This window comes from Myripristis murdjan, chromosome 14 (assembly GCF_902150065.1).
Source record: "Myripristis murdjan chromosome 14, fMyrMur1.1, whole genome shotgun sequence".
Taxonomy (NCBI): Eukaryota; Metazoa; Chordata; class Actinopteri; order Holocentriformes; family Holocentridae; genus Myripristis; species Myripristis murdjan.
Window position 1 is genome coordinate 12,669,112 of NC_043993.1, and position 19,302 is coordinate 12,688,413.

Here is a 19,302-nt window from a genome sequence, read left to right on the forward strand (position 1 = left end):
GTGTATGTGTGTGTGTGCGTGCGTGCGTGTGTGTGTGTGTGTGTGTGTGTGTGTGTGAAAAGTCACGTAAAAAATATCAATCATGTTCAAACTCTCGTGGTTAGGAGTGTGATTAGGGTTAAGGTTAAAGTTAGGTTTAGGGTTAATCTGACCACAAGTTGTCTTAAACACCGTAAGCAGGACTGACTCTGTTTACAGAGTTTGAGCGCTCAACAGCCCCTAGTAGGGATGGGCATTTTCAGTGATTTCAATATTCGAGAACTTGAATTACATTAAGAACGAGTAATCGATTACTCGCAAATTATATATTTTACCATAAAAAAATAATTACGGGAGGTCCGTACTTAACATCGGTTCCAGTAGTGTTTCCAGTCGGACACGGACATGCCCGACATGGCCTGTTGTTTACTAAAAAGCAGCTTATGGCTGTCAGAGAACATTATTACATCATAATAAACCATTTATGTGAATAAACGGCCAACACTGTAAACCAAGTGCGTTTCCAAATGCAGTTACTGAACAACCGCAACAAGTCCATCAATCACATTGTTGTAACATTCAGCTGCCAGACGTCACAGCGGTATGGACTTCTGTTCTGTGTTTCTTCACACGTAACTGTCAATCAACATCCTAAATCATAAACACAGAGTTCAAATAAATCGAATCTTCTCCGCTCTGGTATCATCACATTGGCGTGTGCTCACAGGTCTAGCAGTTAGCTGGTGCTAACAGTTAGTCATCTCTGCTGTTTTCTCCTTGTGCTTTAAGCGCATGTGGTTAAGCAAGGTGTTTATATACTATAATATCGATAATGTATGTAATATAAGTTTAACGCCACATATCTTGCACTGCATGTTATCGTTGTCCTTTTTGTCAAAGTATTTCCAGACATCACTCTTCCTGGTCGTGTCTGACATGGTGCGTGTGACGCCAAATGAGTTGCAGCCAAAACCAACACACTGTGCAGGTGCTCCAATAGTAAGACATTACTCGAATACTGATGTCAACAATGAGTACTCAAGTACTCGAATACTTGAGTAATTGCACCCATCCCTAGCCCCTAGTGGTCGGAAATCTCTTAGTGGAGCTTTAAACTTTACAGTAATTTTAAGTGCCTAATGATATATTCATACAGATAATAAAGCATGGTCAGATGGCCATGTGTTTGATTTTTACCTTTACCTTTTATCAGTTATGCAGAATATGCATCCTTGACATCAGAACAGTCACCGGGTCAGCCTTTCATTTGATACAAAGGTGTCCTAGTATCTGCATGATTACAATCACCATGCTTAGGCAAAGAAGGGAGGAGTGAGTGGTTTTGGTAGCCGCAGACAGAGCAGCTGGTGTGACGTTATCAGACGACGGGCTGACGGTGGTTGTTCCCCTGTTATTGTAGAAACACGTGCCTACATTCCCCACCTCATCCACAACCACTAGCTCCACATTAGGTGAGCAGCAAGATGCATGGTAGGACACCAGGGTTACGTTTTCGCCGCTGGTGCCCACTGCTTTGGTGGTGTTGATGGTCCCGTTGCCCTGTCTGAGGCTGACACGGTCAACGCCCGTCCCATCAGCCCCATCGCTCACTCTGACAGAGAGATCCCACATAGACAAGCTGCAGTCTCCAGAGCAGTTGGCCTGTAGGCTGAGCTGCTCACACACTGGGCTGGTGAAATCAGTCACCTATGAGGAGAGGGTAAGTTAGGTAAAATCACCTACTCACAGTTATACATGCCATACAAATATCAGCAAACGTGGTGATAAAATGACAACAAACAGAAAAAGATGACTGGATGCTACATATGATCAAACAAACATCAAGAATGTTTGTTTGATCATATGTTTGATCATAGGCACTCCAAATACCAGGAAATGTGAAAATTAGGAAGGAGATATTAAAAAGTCTTTATTGTGGTGGCTAAATCATTAGAAAAAACAGCATGTTTTGATCACTGAGGGTTGAAACATGTTGAAAGCCACTGAACTGAATGAATGGACATGCGTTGTCACAGTTCCTGACATTTGAAGTGATTGGATCGCCCTCTTAAGTATGGTGATCAAATGATTTAGAAATGCAGAGGTGTTTGTCTTTTCCTTAAAAGGATGGTAAATCCAATTAAAAACAGGGATTTTCTTAATGAATATTATTCTTGAGTACTATCTTCATCATCCACCACTATATTTGACAGTTCCTGAAAGTCAATAACTAATAAAATGACATTTTAACAGCCAGGTTTTCTACACGAATACATTCCAGCAGGGCTGGGTGGGCTTTGGTTCGTCTTATAGGGTCATGGCTTTGCCTCAACCCTGGTAAGATCAACCAACTGTCCAGCAAAGTGAAAATATCCCACTTGTTGGAACTGAAATGGCTATAATCTCTTGCCAGTCCTGCAACAAAATGCTCACAAATCATAGCTAACTTTACTGTGGCACTCACTTGCTAAAATGTGCACATTAGGGGGTTGTAATAGTAGAGTTTATGTGACAAAGTCCCCTTCATATTTGATGGAAGCACTTTGCTAGTCCTCACCTCTGATATAACATTTGATTGTTGTGTCTAGTGGAGGATATCAGGTGCAGTTGAATGGGTTAGGGTTAGTAAGGAGTAAAAACTGAGGCTCTGTTCTGATTGGATCGCTTCACCCTTATGTCTGAAAGTAGCTTATCATCTCAAGCAAAACCGATCATTTGACTCAGAGAAATCAACTGATAGGCCTCTCTCTCCTACGGGGAGGACTTCAGATCCTCGCATTTTCATGATGCTTTTTACACACATTGGTGACAACAAAACACATTGTGATGAAAAATTGTGCATTTTAGTTTACCATCCTTATAAGAGTTATACGGGTGCAAATATGTGTACATTTTGCTCAGTGGGAGGGTTTTACCGTGTTAACGATGGAGATGCGCAGCACCACATAATTGGTGTCTGTGGCCCCTGGAGCCTCGGCCTCAATGGTCAGGGTGACATCGCTACCAGACGGGGTGTTCAGGGGCGCGCTCAGAGTCACTGTACTATTAGCATTGCTTTCATTTGCCAGGATCAAGCTGGTCGGGAAGGTTGAGTCAAAACCTTGGTCATTGGTGGCTCGGATGGTGAAGTTTCCCCCTGTTCCGCTGATGGTCACAGAGAAGGGTACAGAGAATGGGGTTCCTGGTACTAAGACACTGTTTGAGTCAGCCTAAATTTAGAGGAAATCAAAGAAGAGACAGAGACAGAGAAAAGAGTTTTAGACCATTAATTCCCTCATGGTAAAGTAAAGTCCTTGTGTGTACAGCGATGGTCATGGGTGGGCACTCACAGTAATAGTTATACTGGAGGGTCTGAAGTTGGTGGAGGACTGCCTCTGGAAGGTGGTGGAAGCCTTGGACGTGCTGCCGCTACTCTGCCCCTTCACACGCACCACAAACTCCGCTGATGGCATCTTGTCAACCTGCACTAAGAAGTCTCCACCCCCGCGAGACTCGATAGTGCCATTAACCACCTCTGACCCTGATGACTCCACCAGGGCAACCTCTGTCACTGTTGCCGAGTCACTGCCCGTTATCGACAACAGCAAGGTGGCATTAACCCCTAAACAAAAGAAATACTGAATACAAACAATGTGCTAAAATAATGATTTGTGCATCCAACATGGTATCTTTGGCACATCAACGTCACAGTGTAATTATTCCTTTACCAGCTCTGGGACGGGTGTCTAGAACATCAAATCCTGTGAACAGACCTTTGGATTCTTCCACAAAGTCAAAAAGGAAGTCAATGCCACTCTGACCTGCAAATAAGAAGCCATGTGGACTTAAAACCAACATCAACTGAGGAAAACTCTGTCTGAGCACCAATATGTCTCTGCAATTATATAATTATTCAACCAACAGGATGTCAAAAAAAAAGGTAAAAATGATTTCTTTCCTCAGGTTGATAGATAAATCACCTTCTCTCCACAGAGGATATTTGAGAATAGAAGAGAACAAGGAAACATCCTGACACTGTTTAGCACATCAAACTACGACATCTTGCCTCTAGTCAGTGGAGATCAAATCAACAATCCAGACGACTGAACATGCCACTTGTTATATAATCTTGTCCATAAGCAGTAAGTGTTCTACTCTTGAGAAAAAAAAAATGACTGGACTATTTAATTAAAAAGAAAAGACAACACACATCACTCAAACATCCCTCAACTGGAAGAGTTGCCAGACTACATGCTGTTTCATTGTAAAGTTTTCCATACAAAAATGACTTGTCTCACCGATGACCTTCACAGTGTAGGGATTTGTTGATACCATTTGGATTTCCCACTGTCCCACTTGTTTGTTCAGCTGCAAAGTCTGGAAGTTGCCCACTGATTTGGACGACGCGATTAAAGATCCAGTCTGGTCAGTGCTCTCCTGAGTCGTACCTATATACAAAGCCACACCAAAGACACATTAAACTAAGTTAGTGGTGTGACTTATTCATAATGGTGCGGCTTAATGCTCAAATTGGTTATCGAAAATTAATATAACTGTGAAATTACGTGCGACATCTTGGTGTAGTTACTGTAAACAAGTGTTTGAGTGACTGGTGGCCTCTGTATGACACCAGTGCTCATGTTTGCATTTAAAGACCACGTTCTATTACACGTCTTAAAATTTCAAGAATAGGAGGAATTCCACATCCAAAGTGCTATCACCTGAGGGGCTTTGAAGAGTGACGGTGAGGTTATGTCCTGTTATGTAAATCACCAGGTTTGTTACCGAGTCATCAACTATGAAGGTGAAGGTGTCTGCCTTTCCTGGGCTCCTCGCTGCCTGCAGAAGTGTCACCTGGGAGAACAAATGAAACATTTGACACAGTTGGATTCCTAGTTTGTGAGTGAACTTGAAAAACTAGCTTGGCTGGTGGAATAATTGAGATACTACCAGTGAAGAGCTGGACGACTCTATTATGATGCTTGTGGCCTCAGACAACTGACTCTTGGAGACTTCAATGAGCTGCCCTCCTGAGGCCAGAGCCACGTCTTTGTACAGCTGAATGTCTGACGTTGCCATTCTCTTGCCCTGTTGGCTCCTACTGGCCTGTCTCCGACGCCGGAGCCCCAAAGCTTCAGTGAGCATGAAGTTCACCTGAAAAGACACAGGTGGGTGAGAGTTAGAGCAGCCGAGTCATACAGACCTGCAAGAGCCATTACTTTACATGTGAAAACGTACAGAAACACAAGTCTGATACAATCTTTGCCTTTCCAACTTCAGAAACCTCACACTAAAAGGATTCTGGCTTTTCGCCCTCCAACCAGAATAACTGAACACAAAACTAGCAGTGATTTTTTTTTTTTTTTTTTTTTTTTTTAGCATGGCTTTACTTTTGAAGAGCAGGTAAAGCAGGAAGCACAAGTCCCATTCTTTAAAGTGAAACACATCAGTCATATTCATAAGAGAAAGCCATGCATGCCTCTCTCTCATTTAGACTTCTGTCTATGTGCAGGACATGCCCTTTTGCAGGAAGACTGTTGCCAAAACAGGAGAGAGTCGTACTGCCTTGCCTGCTAAACTGTATCTTTACAAACAGAGGTGCCCACCCTGTCAGGCACTTGTCCGGGATTTTTGTTATCTCAAGAAACTCTGGCCACCCAAACATTTAGAGGCATTACATTAGTACCAAATGAAGTGATCTTATTCCATATATTTACATCTGTAACATCCATGAAGCATTTAGATTCACAAGTATTCCCAAACATATTCAATGACTAATAATCCACAATATTGCAGTTTTTCTCCAAGACATGGTAAGGGAATAAGTGCCTCTCTCCACAGTGGATATTTGAGCAGACCAACAGAACAAGGAAACATCCTGATGCTGTTTAGCACACAAAGCTTACATATTTTAAACTAAATAATTACTTCATAAAATATAGTAGCAGCAGTGGTAATTGTATTAATATTTGTATTGTTATATTGCACAGACATTGTGATTCGTATAGTATAATATTTGTGTTAATATTTGTATTAATATAATTACTTTTCTTTCTCATGACCACCCACAGTAGCTACTCACCACTGTCTTGGTGCGCTCTATCAGTGCGATCACGGTGCTTTTGAGGTGTTTGTCTTTCGCAGCGGCATCGGTGAAAAGGAAGATCTCAGAACTGCGGGGAGCCCCCGTTAAAGCCAACTGCATGAGGAAGAAATCAAATCAAAACCAGCTACACGAGGAAGAAATCAAATCAAAACCAGCTGCATGAGGAAGAAATCAAAACAAAACCAGCTGCATAAGGAAGAAATCAAATCAGATTCCAAAGACAGTTTTGATTTTGTTTGATTAGTTTTTGAGATAACCTATCTATCTATCTATCTATCTATCTATCTATCTATATAGATATAGATATATAGATCCACATACTAAACTGTATGTGGATGACAGTCCATGCCTGCTGAGAGTGACTCCTAAAACAAACTTCTATATCTATATCTATATCTATATCTACAGTACAGCCAAAAGTTTGGACACACCTTCTCATTCAATGCGTTTTCTTTATTTTCATGACTATTTACATTGTAGATTCTCACTGAAGGAATCAAAACTATGAATGAACACATGTGGAGTTATGTACTTAACAAAAAAAGGTGAAATAACTGAAAACATGTTTTATATTCTAGTTTCTTCAAAACAGCCACCCTTTGCTCTGATTACTGCTTTGCACACTCTTGGCATTCTCTCCATGAGCTTCAAGAGGTAGTCACCTGAAATGGTTTTCACTTCACAGGTGTGCCTTATCAGGGTTAATTAGTGGAATTTCTTGCTTTATCAATGGGGTTGGGACCATCAGTTGTGTTGTGCAGAAGTCAGGTTACTACACAGCCGACAGCCCTATTGGACAACTGTTAAAATTCATATTATGGCAAGAACCAATCAGCTAACTAAAGAAAAACGAGTGGCCATCATTATTTTAAGAAATGAAGGTCAGTCAGTCCGGAAAATTGCAAAAACTTTAAATGTGTCCCCAAGTGGAGTCGCAAAAACCATCAAGCGCTACAACGAAACTGGCACACATGAGGACCGACCCAGGAAAGGAAGACCAAGAGTCACCTCTGCTTCTGAGGACAAGTTCATCCGAGTCACCAGCCTCAGAAATCGCAAGTTAACAGCAGCTCAGATCAGAGACCAGATAAATGCCACATAGAGTTCTAGCAGCAGACCCATCTCTAGAACAACTGTTAAGAGGAGACTGCACGAATCAGGCCTTCATGGGCAAATAGCTGCTAGGAAACCACTGCTAAGGAGAGGCAACAAGCAGAAGAGATTTGTTTGGGCCAAGAAACACAAGGAATGGACATTAGACCAGTGGAAATCTGTGCTTTGGTCTGATGAGTCCAAATTTGAGATCTTTGGTTCCAACCACCGTGTCTTTGTGAAACGCAGAAAAGGTGAACGGATGGATTCCACATGCCTGGTTCCCACTGTGAAGCATGGAGGAGGAGGTGTGATGGTGTGGGGGTGTTTTGCTGGTGACACTGTTGGGGATTTATTCAAAATTGAAGGCACACTGAACCAGCATGGCTACCACAGCATCCTGCAGCGACATGCCATCCCATCCGGTTTGCGTTTAGTTGGACCATCATTTATTTTTCAACAGGACAATGAGCCCAAACACACCTCCAGGCTGTGTAAGGGCTATTTGACCAAGAAGGAGAGTGATGGAGTGCTGCGGCAGATGACCAGATGACAGTCACCGGACCTGAACCCAATCCAGATGGTTTGGGGTGAGCTGGACCACAGAGTGAAGGCAAAGGGGCCAACAAGTGCTAAACACCTCTGGGAAGTCCTTCAAGACTGTTGGAAAACCATTTCAGGTGACTACCTCTTAAAGCTCATCGAGAGAATGCCAAGAGTGTACAAAGCAGTAATCAGAGCAAAGGGTGGCTATTTTGAAGAAACTAGAATATAAAATATGTTTTCAGTTATTTCACCTTTTTTTGTTAAGTACATCACTCCACATGTGTTTATTCATAGTTTTGATTCCTTCAGTGAGAATCTACAATGTAAATAGTTATGAAAATAAAGAAAAAACATTAAAAGAGAAGGTGTGTCCAAACTTTTGGCCTGTACTGTATATAGATATAGATATATATGTATGTATCACAGAACCTGAAGCCCTGAGAGACTCATTTCTTCAGTGTCCCCGCCTCCTTCGGGTTTCAGTGAATTAATAATATTCTTGAAGAGATTTGGGTCGGTAGTCCTTATCAGTGGCCCGAACTCTGAGGTTAAGATGGAGAGAGGAAAAAGAAATTTGCTGTTATTCTTCTTATTCTTACTTTTGCTGAGTGGTTTACAATTCTTGTAAACAATGTAATTTTAACACTACAACGTTGAATGATTATTCAATAAATGATAGTATGCCAAAAAAAATATACAGCCTTGCAATTATCAGTTTAGTGATGTCTGTCTAGGAAAAAATGCTTATTTTATGCTGAGATCTGATATGCAAGATGGGGTTTATGATTCGAATGAACATTTTTTTGACAAGCTAGTGTGGCTGTGCAGAATTATGCTTTGTCTGAGCCACAGTTCTAGCAATGGCGTTGGCATGCTAGAACAAAAATGATTTAAAATGTTGTCATTACAAAGAGCAAATAAATAAGAGCAAAACTGAAAGCTGGTTAAATTGTAATGGGCAAGCCACTGTATTTGAGATTACCACTGCAGAATAAATCATTTTTGTGCGCCGTGATACCTCTTATCATGTGTTTGCATTGCAGTTTACTGAATTACAATATTTTGTCCCATCCCCAGTTACTTCCATTTTGATCACTGAACAGTTTCACAGGCAACAAGTCAGAAACGCTAAGACATGAGAAGCAAACAGAGTCCAATCTAAAGCGCTAAGATCCTACCTGGGTCGTTGAAAGGAACAAGAATGTAAGCCGCGGGCTCGTCCTCTGTTCCTATTTTACTGTTGATGAGCGCAGTGGTGACATTCCTCACCGCCTCAATGTCATCACTCATGCTGCTTGTGGTGTCAATCACAAAACAAAGAGCTTTACTGGATCCCTTGGAGATACCCATCATCCTGGTGGATGGGTGGAGAAAGAGAGAGAAAGAGAGAGAGAGACAGAGAGAGACATGAAAAAAATTGCACTCTTCATAATATATTTCCAGTGCACCACAGAGCCATGTGCTGAAGTGGGTTTCATACTGTAGAAAGTCTGTGTCACCAGCTGCCCCACGAATGTCCTCTAGTAGCTGTTTGGTTGCAGCTATTGCTAGATTTGCTGCTTCGGTGTGGAGATGACCATGACTGGCGTCCAGTGAGTCCTTATTGATCCCACCTTTAGGCTCGATGCCACTGGTTTGATCAACACTTCCTCCATGGCTGCATTTTCCTGTTAAACATTAGATATGAGAACAGAATCATAACAAAGGGTATATGCCCAAAATTGGCTTGAAACTAATTAGTTGTGTTAGCACAAAGGTCAAGGTAAATCCCCCGGGAAGCATGGCTACACTCAGAAAATTACTGCAATCTGACCGTTACATTTAGAGAAATGGTGTGTACAGGGAAAAAAATATTTGGCCCAAGGGTGGCGCTAGAGCAAAAGTCACAAGGTCACCACAATCAAGAGGAATCTTCCCTTGGAGAGAATGAACTCAAATATCACGTGACATTTTGTGATATCCTGTGTAGAAAACTGACATTTTGCTCAGAGGGGGGCAAGCATAAATGTGGTTTTTGAATTTCATGGCATATTTCAAGATCTGTTGGTTTGGAGTAAAGTGTTGACCAGGCAGACTGACACAGATGCACCAACATGGCCATCCTTAGGCCTTGCCTGCCAGGTGGGGTAAAAATAAAAAGATCCAACTTGGCTGTTTTGGCTGGCAGAGAAGTCCACAAGTCCTCTGTGATCAGACATAGCACGACACATTTCCTGACGGGGAGCAAAAATAGGCTTTCCCAGATAATTCAGAATAAATTTAAACAAATTCTTTATCCGTTCAGCAAAAGAAATCTGTGATTTAAACCGCATTCACACAAGCCAGGAAAGAGATACGGCATGATTTGCTGTATGAGACGTATCAAGTCAGCAGGGTCAGATTGTTGGTTATAAAGCAGCTCTTATGCTTTTGAGTGGGCTGAGTCAAGCCAGAAAGGCAAGCCATCACTTTAAATGTGTTGCTACTCTGAGGTGTTTGAGCTGCTCAGTGGAGAATTTCAAACCAAAAGGCTAAGCTGCTCCATTCGTCTGTTTTTTGAGACAGACAGTGAAGTAGAGAAATACTGAGAGAGATACTGAGGCCAAACTGTAAATCTTAATGTAGGTGTAGTGTCAGGCTAGTGTAGGCGTTATGTAAGTAAAAATAGGTGTGATCAGTGCTGAAAGAGACTTTCTGGAGGTGTCAAAGGCCTAAAACTGAATCATCAGTGATGGAACATGACTTATCAATTAATGTCACATCCACGTGTCTTTACTTCTATAACCCTTCATATTCTAGCCTGGTTTCTACATCTTAGTTTAAAAGCTCCAAGGACAGCTGCATCAGAAATTCAGGTTCAAGTGTGTGTGTGTGTGTGTGTGTGTATGTACAGTTAAGTTCGTAAGTATTTGGACAGTGACACAATACATATAATTTTGCCCTTGTACACCACCACAGTGGATTTGAAATGGAGTAATGTGTGATTGAAGTGCAAACTTTCAGCTTTAACTTAAGGTGTTGAACAAAAATATGGCATTAACCTTTTAGGAATTACAGACAGTTTTATGCATTGTCACTCCAAAAGTAATTGGACAAAGTATACATAAGCCACATAACTATAATTATAGGGATTATATTCAATATTTGGAGGAAAATTACTCCATTTCAAATCCACTGTGGTGGTGTACAAGGGCAAAATTATGAATACTGTTTCACTGTCCAAACACCTAACTGTATGTGTGTGTGTGTGTGTGTGTGTGTGTGTGTGTAATACCTTCGGGTTTCTCCGAGACGAGGGGCACAATACCAAAATATCCTGAGGTCAGTATCTTCTCCTGTAAGATATCTTCCAAAATGTTGTTCCTGCAGTCATCTCCATCACAGTTGCGACAGGTTGCCCTACTTACATCTGCAGAGAAGCAGAGTATTAGTGTTTTATTCTGTGATTTTTTTTTCTACAATCACATAAAATTGACATTCCTTCTCCTGTCATTGTGGCACCACCAACCAACGCAGACGCACATCACCCATCTCTGTACCTGCAATGTTGCCGATGCTGGTGCCCGCTCTGATTAGGTTGGCGTTTGGGGTTTTATAGCCCAGTTCCACCCAGATACTATGACTGTAGAAATCCTTCAGATTGACAAAGAAATCCAGGTCACAAATTTTACAACATGCTTATAATAATCACCAAACTAGTCACATGTGTTTGAATTGTTTCAGCGATCACTTTGTCAAAAGAAAGTCACAACACCCATCATGAAGGCTACCTGTAGAGGGTGTAAAATTTGTCCGAGCTCCCGTCTGGCTGTCTCAAAGTTTCCTCTTTTGTTGCTGGCCTTGACAGCTGATATTCCCTCAGTGATGATCCTCCTTCCCTCGATAAACATCTCGTCATCAAAGTGGAAACTTGCATTGAAGGCATAACGGAGGTCGACCCGTACGTTATTCAAGATGATGAACCGGATGGCTTCGCGGAAAGTCTTTGATGATTTTGGTGAGTTGCAAGCAACAGCGACAGCCTCAGTAGTAAATGGCTGTGACTGCACACGCACACACACACACGCACACACACATGCACGCACACATAAACATGCACACGTTATCGCCACGTCAAATCACATTTTTAAACAGGTAAAACAGCTTGGTTGAAGTAAAGTCTTACAGGTGTAGTGAAGCTTCCCCCCTCAGCCTGGGTCAGACTGCGGCACACTTGAACAGTCATATCTAAGAGAGCCATCTCTGTGATCTCGAGGTGATTCAGGGAATCTCCTGGCAATATCCCAAACCCCAGAGCTCCAGTCTGCAGGAGCAGGAGGCACAGCACAGCCAAACCTGAAGACGCCATCACTCCTCAGCCTGTCTTGACAGTCTGTGAGAGAGAAACACACACTGATTTTCATTGTTTTCACAAAGGTGTCAGAGCAGCAGACCACACATCACACAGCAGACTCTGGTTCAGTCATTCAGTGATTTATGGGATGCAGACAAGTAAACAGATCACACTCGCATTGACTAAATCATGATGTAGCGAAAACCTCACCGAAAATAGAAGAAAGTAAGAAAGAAACTGCTTTCTATCAGGTTTTATTTAACATTTCCTAATACTGGTTATATCTACATATATCTAGCTTTGTTTAATCCCACTGAGTCAAGAGGCTGCTGCATTCACTGACCTTTCGCAGGAATCTCACTAGCGATATCATGAGGAGAGCGTCGATTTTCATGAATTGACTGTTTAAACTCTATGATGTCGAAATTTACACACGATACTTCGATTTCCACTTTAAATAGAGAAGATGTGAAAACATTTTAGATAGATAGATAGATACAAAGATAGATACATACATACACACATACATATATAGGCTACATACATAATGTGAACATGGCGACCCAGACCACTTCCCTCATTAAAAGCCTGCTCTACTAAACACAAAGCACTTACAGAAGAGGACTTTGCAAAACGTACAGTAAACCTCTGACACAGTCCCGCAGAATAAGTGTGCTGGGTAAAATTTATGCAGTGATTTTTTTTTTTTTTTTAAATAGAAAACAAGATGGGAAACCGCGTTATTCTTATTTTTGTTATTGTCATAAGAACAGACCTGTAACTCAGTAAAATAATCTGGCTTGCTGAAATGTTGAGCTCAAATCCACGCCCTCCGGTCACACAGGAGTTTTATCGTCACTTCAAAGACAATAATCACCAATATCGACCCGGTAGCTAAAATAAACGCACACCACCTGTTGACCTTACGCCACCTTGATAAACAAAGTTCTGCATGTACACAACTTACCATGTAAATAAACAGAGACAGCCTTATGCAATTAATTAGAGGTCACACACACGCTTCCCACCCCAACAGCAATTATCAGTCATAGGTTTACTGTACCTTGGAAGTCCCTGCAGCCCGGCTGTAAACTGTGTATCTGTGGTGGAAACACTTGTTTTCACCAAACTGCAGGGCCAGGGTGGGGTGCGGGCTGCTGCTGCTGCTGCTCAGCTGGACTCGTTGGACCAGTTGTCCTGGTATGACAAATAGTGCACATCAATCTCATCATCTTCAATACATTAGGCTACTATTAGGTTGGAAATGGGTAACATTTCCAATTTCCATTTTTTTTTTTTTTTTTAAATGTTATTATTGTTATTATAATTAATTGCTAAACTATGGCAAGACTTAATTGTTTTTCTTGGAAGGCAAAGTAGAAATATTAGAGTGCAGAAATTCAGGGTAACCCGTGATAATCTTTAAATCAACCCAGTGTACTTAGCCTGACCTGGGAGAAAAGATATTTGGAATATTTGAGATATGTGAAAAGTCTCAGTGATGGATAAACCTTTAAAGTTTTTTTTGTCATATTTAATGATGCAGTCCTCAGTTTGTTTACACATAGGCTTACCTGTATCCTGGATCCACTTCCTGCAGGTTTTTACTCTGTGAGCATGACTGTGATCAGCATGTGACTCAAAATGTGGAATGAGTGTTGGCGTGCAACAGGTGATCCACCCTGTTTGTTGTAACAAGTGAAACAAAACTGGAGATTGGAAATTCGGGTGGGGAAACAAATAAACAAGCAAACAAACAAACAGACAGACATTCTCCCATGGTTGTGTCAACAATATTCTGCACGCACTGCATTGCCCCGGGACGTTTGATGCACGGGACATCCCGGTTATAATGGGAAAATACTGCGCTGCTGTAAAGAGGAAGTCTGCAGGACTATAGTATGCGTGAAGTTTCTGTATGAATGCTACTGATTACATCTCTCTCTCTCTCTCTCTCTCTTGGAAACCAGATAAACATACAGTAACCCTCATCTGAGCCCCTATGGAATCCTATGGCATCCTATGGTACAGGTCAGACAGGCTTTCACCGCGGTCCCTCAGTTTTTTTTTTGTTTTTTTTTGCTGCTTCTCCAAGTGTTTCATCATGCTCTGTGGCAGGTTGAGCAGGAGCAGGTGATCACCTTTATCTCATGATGAAACATTTTTCTCCTGAATATGATTTAAAAGAAAACTAATTAAAGCAATGGAAAATAGGTACGTCTGTAGCTTGGATTTGAAAGGAGCGAGCTCTGTCTCAAGTGTCAGCCCTGCAGGCAAGGTGTTCCACATTTGAGCAGCGCAGAATAGAAAGGCAGCTTCACTGTGTTTAGTTTTGACCCTGGGAACAGCCAGTGATCCAGAAGCAGCCAACGTGACAAGTGTGCAGGCTTCATACTGACTCAGGAGATCTGATTAGTGACCATTAAGTGATTTTTGCATATACCAAGTGTTATTTAAAGCCCACATTTTGCATTAAAAAAACACTGCACATCAAAAAACATGCAATATGCATGTTCTGAATCCAAGTTAAGTCTATTTTTTATATGAAATACTGAAGTCCAGGCGGTGCTGTCATCATTCCTGTCTACAGGCATGAATACAACCCTGCTACAATAAGGCCTGGAGGTGACGTATCCCAGCACAGTTTTCTTGTAAATGTGTATCGTGCTAATGAAGCTTTTCTTGTACCTTGGACAGACAGACAAAATGGTTCAGATAGACAACATGGTCTCGTCAGTGAATTCAGAAGTCTTTAGTAGTAGTCTTCAGTTGTATCCACGAGTGTGTGATACATTTGGAATGAGCTACAGTCAGTGAGTGGAACTGCTGTCAAATTATTTCTTTACTTTTTTATACCTTACTCTTTTAGTGAATATTGGTGTACTCATGTGCATTGCTAACTCTGTGCCATTTTTGATGATAACATCAATAATGTGAACACTACAGATTTTTACTCCCATAGTTGTATTTTTTGGTCAATGCGAGTGTGATACATCCACGAAGTTTGGTCCATTAACTCCCTCCCTGTCACGAGAACAAGAGCTTCACCGGGAGTGTGTATGTGGATGGATCACACTCACATGGAGCAGCAAATCATACCACATGGCTCAGAATCCACACTGTCACTTTAAGGGGATCAGGGTTGGAGTCCTGATGGTGTATCTGTGCTCAACCATAAATACAACCACAGTGATCCTCCAGTCTGTATACCATGAATGTTGCGTTGCATTTTGTGGAGCCATGTAGTTCACTCAGGCTGAGTGACTGCTTCTGATGATGATGTTGCCATGGTTTCAGGAGTCACATCTGAAAGTGCTTATAATGTGATTGATTGTGATTACTATGATTATTAGCATGTGATTGATGTTTCTCTGGATGGTCACAGAGAAATTATGGCTCAGTGAGTCCTGGGTTGGTTGAAGTGCCCTCTGGTTGCTCCAAGATTATTTTGGGCAGTGTGAAGGAGGAGGTTTGTTTGTTAGCATGGGCACCTCAGCTTCTGGACCAGAGGGGGACCTGATGGGCTCGAACACGTCAGTCAGCAGCTCCTGCATGGTAGGGTAGTTGGAGCCGTAGGTCCAAATTCGGTTTCTGATCCGTTGAAGCACCACGTGGTATGGCAGGCCCAGCTGCATGGCCTGGTCCAGGACTACACATCTCAGAGGTTGGCACCAAGACGAGCTGGCTCCTTGAGGGAAATGGTGGCAAAACTGATGGAGGATATTGTGCAGCCAGCCACTGATGATTGCAGAATAAACCCCATGAGGGTGAGCAGCACCCCGACCTGAGGGAAAAGAAATTCCAACAATACAGACTGTTAAGATCTGCTCGGTCCACCAGAGCAGCTTGAGTGCAATCACAAAAGTGTCTGCAGACTTGGTCATACCTCTGTCTGTCGTCCAAGGCGAGTTCTTTGAAAGACGCAACCAAACTGTCGATAGCATCCTACAGAAAAATGAGCAGACAGGAAACAAACCAAAAACCAGTGTACCATCACAGTCCGAAAACTACATTTGGAGACTTCCGGTTGGGGATCAGGATGTAATGGTCGCAAAAATCTTGCACTCCCGACACTTTCTCATAAACTGGCAATTCCTGAACCCCAAATTATCCTAAACACCTTTTTGTGAGGAAAGGTAAGGTTATGTGTCTACTCTTTGATTTCACTAGAAAGCCTGGTTTGCATAAACAATAGTCTGTAAAATGTAGACCCACAAAAAAAAAAAAAAAAAAAAAAAATACTGGCTTCTGAAATTGCCCATTGACCAAATTGCCACTATGTAAAGATGATGAGAGGTAGCTTCAAATCCTGATTATGACTAAACTACAGGAGCAATGCACCTAAGATTTTTAATATGGAGAGGAAAGTAATAAGTGAAATCTGAAATTACAGTAAAACAGTTGCAGAATTCATGTTTGCATAACAATCGAACTCTGAACTATGCAAGCCAACAACACAAAATAATACTGCCATACAGGTGCAATTCACAGTTAGGTTGTAGTTGTCTGCTTTGTTTATTATCAGCCAGGCCTCATACATGGTGGTCTTGTGTCCTTGTCTTTGGCTGGGGAGGATTTCTGACTTCAAGACACAAAACTCAGAGTCTATATTATGGTATCTGATGGTCTGTACGTGACCGCAGATAACATAATCACAGGCATGGAGTGATTTGTATGCTCATAGCTTCTCTCTGGTGTAGCCTACACGCTAGGTTTCTCCACCAAATATGTGGCCACTGAATATTCAGCCATTTGCTAACGTTGTCTTCCCACTCACAAGGATCTGGAAGCCGGTTGCCATTTTATAAATTAAGTTTGTTGGTGTTATGTAGCATTCTCGATCTTGGACAGATAAAGCCCTAGCGTAGATTGACAAGCTGTTATTCTCTGCCATACTTCCGTTACCAAGATGCACACGCAGCTCACGTTCATCATCATTGTTTACATACAGTAAACGGGTCTATTATTTCACTTTATTCAGATGTTTTATTTCCTTCTCTGTTTTTGCTCTTTCAGTCATCCTATCATGCTATCCAAGCTGCAGTACTGACTCCATGTCCTCAATACTAGACACCGTGCCATGGTTGATGTAATCAATGCACGGGTGAGTGGTGGGCAGGCGTTGAGGATCATTTCACTAAATGTTCGAGGATTGAACGCTCCAGTAAAACATGCTAAAATATTTCACATATCCAAAACTTAAAAGCAGACATAATACTACTAAAGGACTCCGTCTCCTGGCTCAACAGTTGAAGTCCAGGGCTGCTTCGAACCAGAGATTACTCAGATCCATGACAGCACAGGTGTTCTCACTTTCGATCCTAACGAGATCAATAATATTTTTAGAACCTACTATCTCCAGCTTTACACATCAGAGACCCCAAAAGACAAAGCTAAAATGTCTGAATTTTTTGCTCAGCTGGACATCCCTAAGATTTCGGCCAATGACCAGCAGACACTTGACGCCCCCTTACGACTTTCTGAGATCATTGACGCAATTAATGCAATGCACAACGGCAAATCCTGGGCCTGATGGATTGGCTCCGCTGCTTTTAGAGATGTTTAACCACTCATTCCACCAAGGCTTGTTACCACCTACTTTCACGCAGGCCTCTATTTCTTCAATTCTCAAGGACAAAGATCCGTCAAACTGCTCTTCCTTCTGTAACCCAGATAATATAATGGATTACAAAGGAAAAAATTAATAAAAAATGAGAAAGTGAAAAAAAACAATCAAACTACTATGTTTTGACCATTTAACAGAATGTAAAATGTCAGAGGATGTTTAATATCCAATGAATATCCGAGAAAAGGTTGACATGTCAGTTTCAGCTAATCAGCAACCTGCAGTGACAGTGTGGTGTGCGGAGCAGTGCAAACCAAGCAAGAAAAATAGAAGACAACCGAGAGATAATAACCAAACCAGAGTTTACTGAAGACGACTGGGGTGCTACTGAAGCGTTCTCTAAGTAACAGTAAACATTAGAGAGTCCTTCAGTCTGTTAGCTGCTGTTAAGCTGCTAGCCTCTGATTGCTAACGGTAGTTTGGAGTTTGTGGGACTTTCCGGAGGTTTCATTTTGTTACTGCTTCAAGAAGCAAATACATTCACTCTGTAAACAATTTATGTCACGGTAGTTCATTTGAGAGTGAAAGCTAACTTAGCTAATGCAACTAGCAGAGTAAAAATGCACTGAAATTACTTTAGACTTTTTAAGCTGTATGTTTCTTTAGAAACCTCACGATTTTACTGGGCGCCGCCATTTCGTGTCCTGCCTACTCACAGAAATCAGTGAGAACCATTATTGCTTTCATGAGGGATTCTATGTTATTCCTTTACTTTATTCGGTTATTGTTTGCACTATATTGTAGTTTGTGCATGTAGCCATAGTGTGTTTATGGTTTATTATCAGTACTACATGATCACTGGACAGGTTCTGCTGCACTCTACGGTGTGGTAGGCCCAGTATCAGCAGACACACACACACTCAGCACTTAATTCGCATTCCCCCCTTCAGCCATTATCACACACATTTGCCCATATATTGAAATATACAATTAGGCGTACTCGCAAAAACCTGACAGTTTACACGAGTCTCTTTACCCATATATTTTCTCCGGAGTTTCCAGCAGTTGGTGATTTCTGTTGTGCACTTAATGCTGCATTCATGAGAATGGGACATCAGAGCATCCTGTATTAAATGTCACCACCATGAGAATCTGCTTTGTCAAATGGCTCTTATCTAATCACCATGGAGGAAAGTCGGAGCTTCCTCCTCTTTAAAGCATCTATTTCTCCCGAGGACAACGCTCATCTTATTGCCGTGCTACAAATTTACCAGAGTGAATCCGCCATCAGACTTCCGGTTAAGCACCACAGTGTCTAGCATCCAGACCAGCCCCAAAACTCAGAACTGCCAAGGTGTGATTTGATTTGCAGGAGACGTTATTTCGGGTCACCAAATAAATTTGAGAATTTTAATAACTTAAACATTCGATGCTGTCTTTTTTTTACTGATACACATGTTTTTCAATAACACGCATAAATGAAGTTGTGGTCTCATGTCTGTTTATTGAAGAAGACATGCACACACATGCACACATGCACAGAGAGAGAGAGAGACAGAGAGAGAGGGGGAGAGAGAGAGATGGGGGGGGATTTAACAGGTGTAATTGGCTGGAATAACAAAAAATGATAGAACTAAAACTTACTGCAGCAGAGTATAGCATCTGAACGTAACATATGACCCGCTTAAAATGCTGATACATTTAAGCGGGCTGTTTTTTATT

At 41.7% G+C, this 19,302-nt stretch overlaps 1 protein-coding gene across 1 annotated transcript; it reads right to left on the reverse strand.

The window, feature by feature from the left end:
- Positions 1–865: 865 nt before the first annotated feature.
- On the reverse strand, positions 866–13,118 carry LOC115371448 (von Willebrand factor A domain-containing protein 7-like). The gene is made up of 16 exons (XM_030068850.1): positions 13,078–13,118; positions 11,847–12,053; positions 11,452–11,724; positions 11,221–11,314; positions 10,956–11,090; positions 9,183–9,369; positions 8,881–9,056; positions 8,132–8,244; positions 6,041–6,157; positions 4,909–5,112; positions 4,680–4,812; positions 4,257–4,406; positions 3,687–3,779; positions 3,309–3,580; positions 2,895–3,188; positions 866–1,686 (listed from the first exon to the last, which is right to left on the reverse strand). The coding sequence occupies exons 2-16, from the start codon at positions 12,027–12,029 to the stop codon at positions 1,243–1,245; spliced, it is 2,868 nt and encodes a 955-aa protein (XP_029924710.1). The 5' UTR covers positions 12,030–12,053; positions 13,078–13,118; the 3' UTR covers positions 866–1,242.
- Between the last annotated feature and the right edge of the window lie 6,184 nt (positions 13,119–19,302).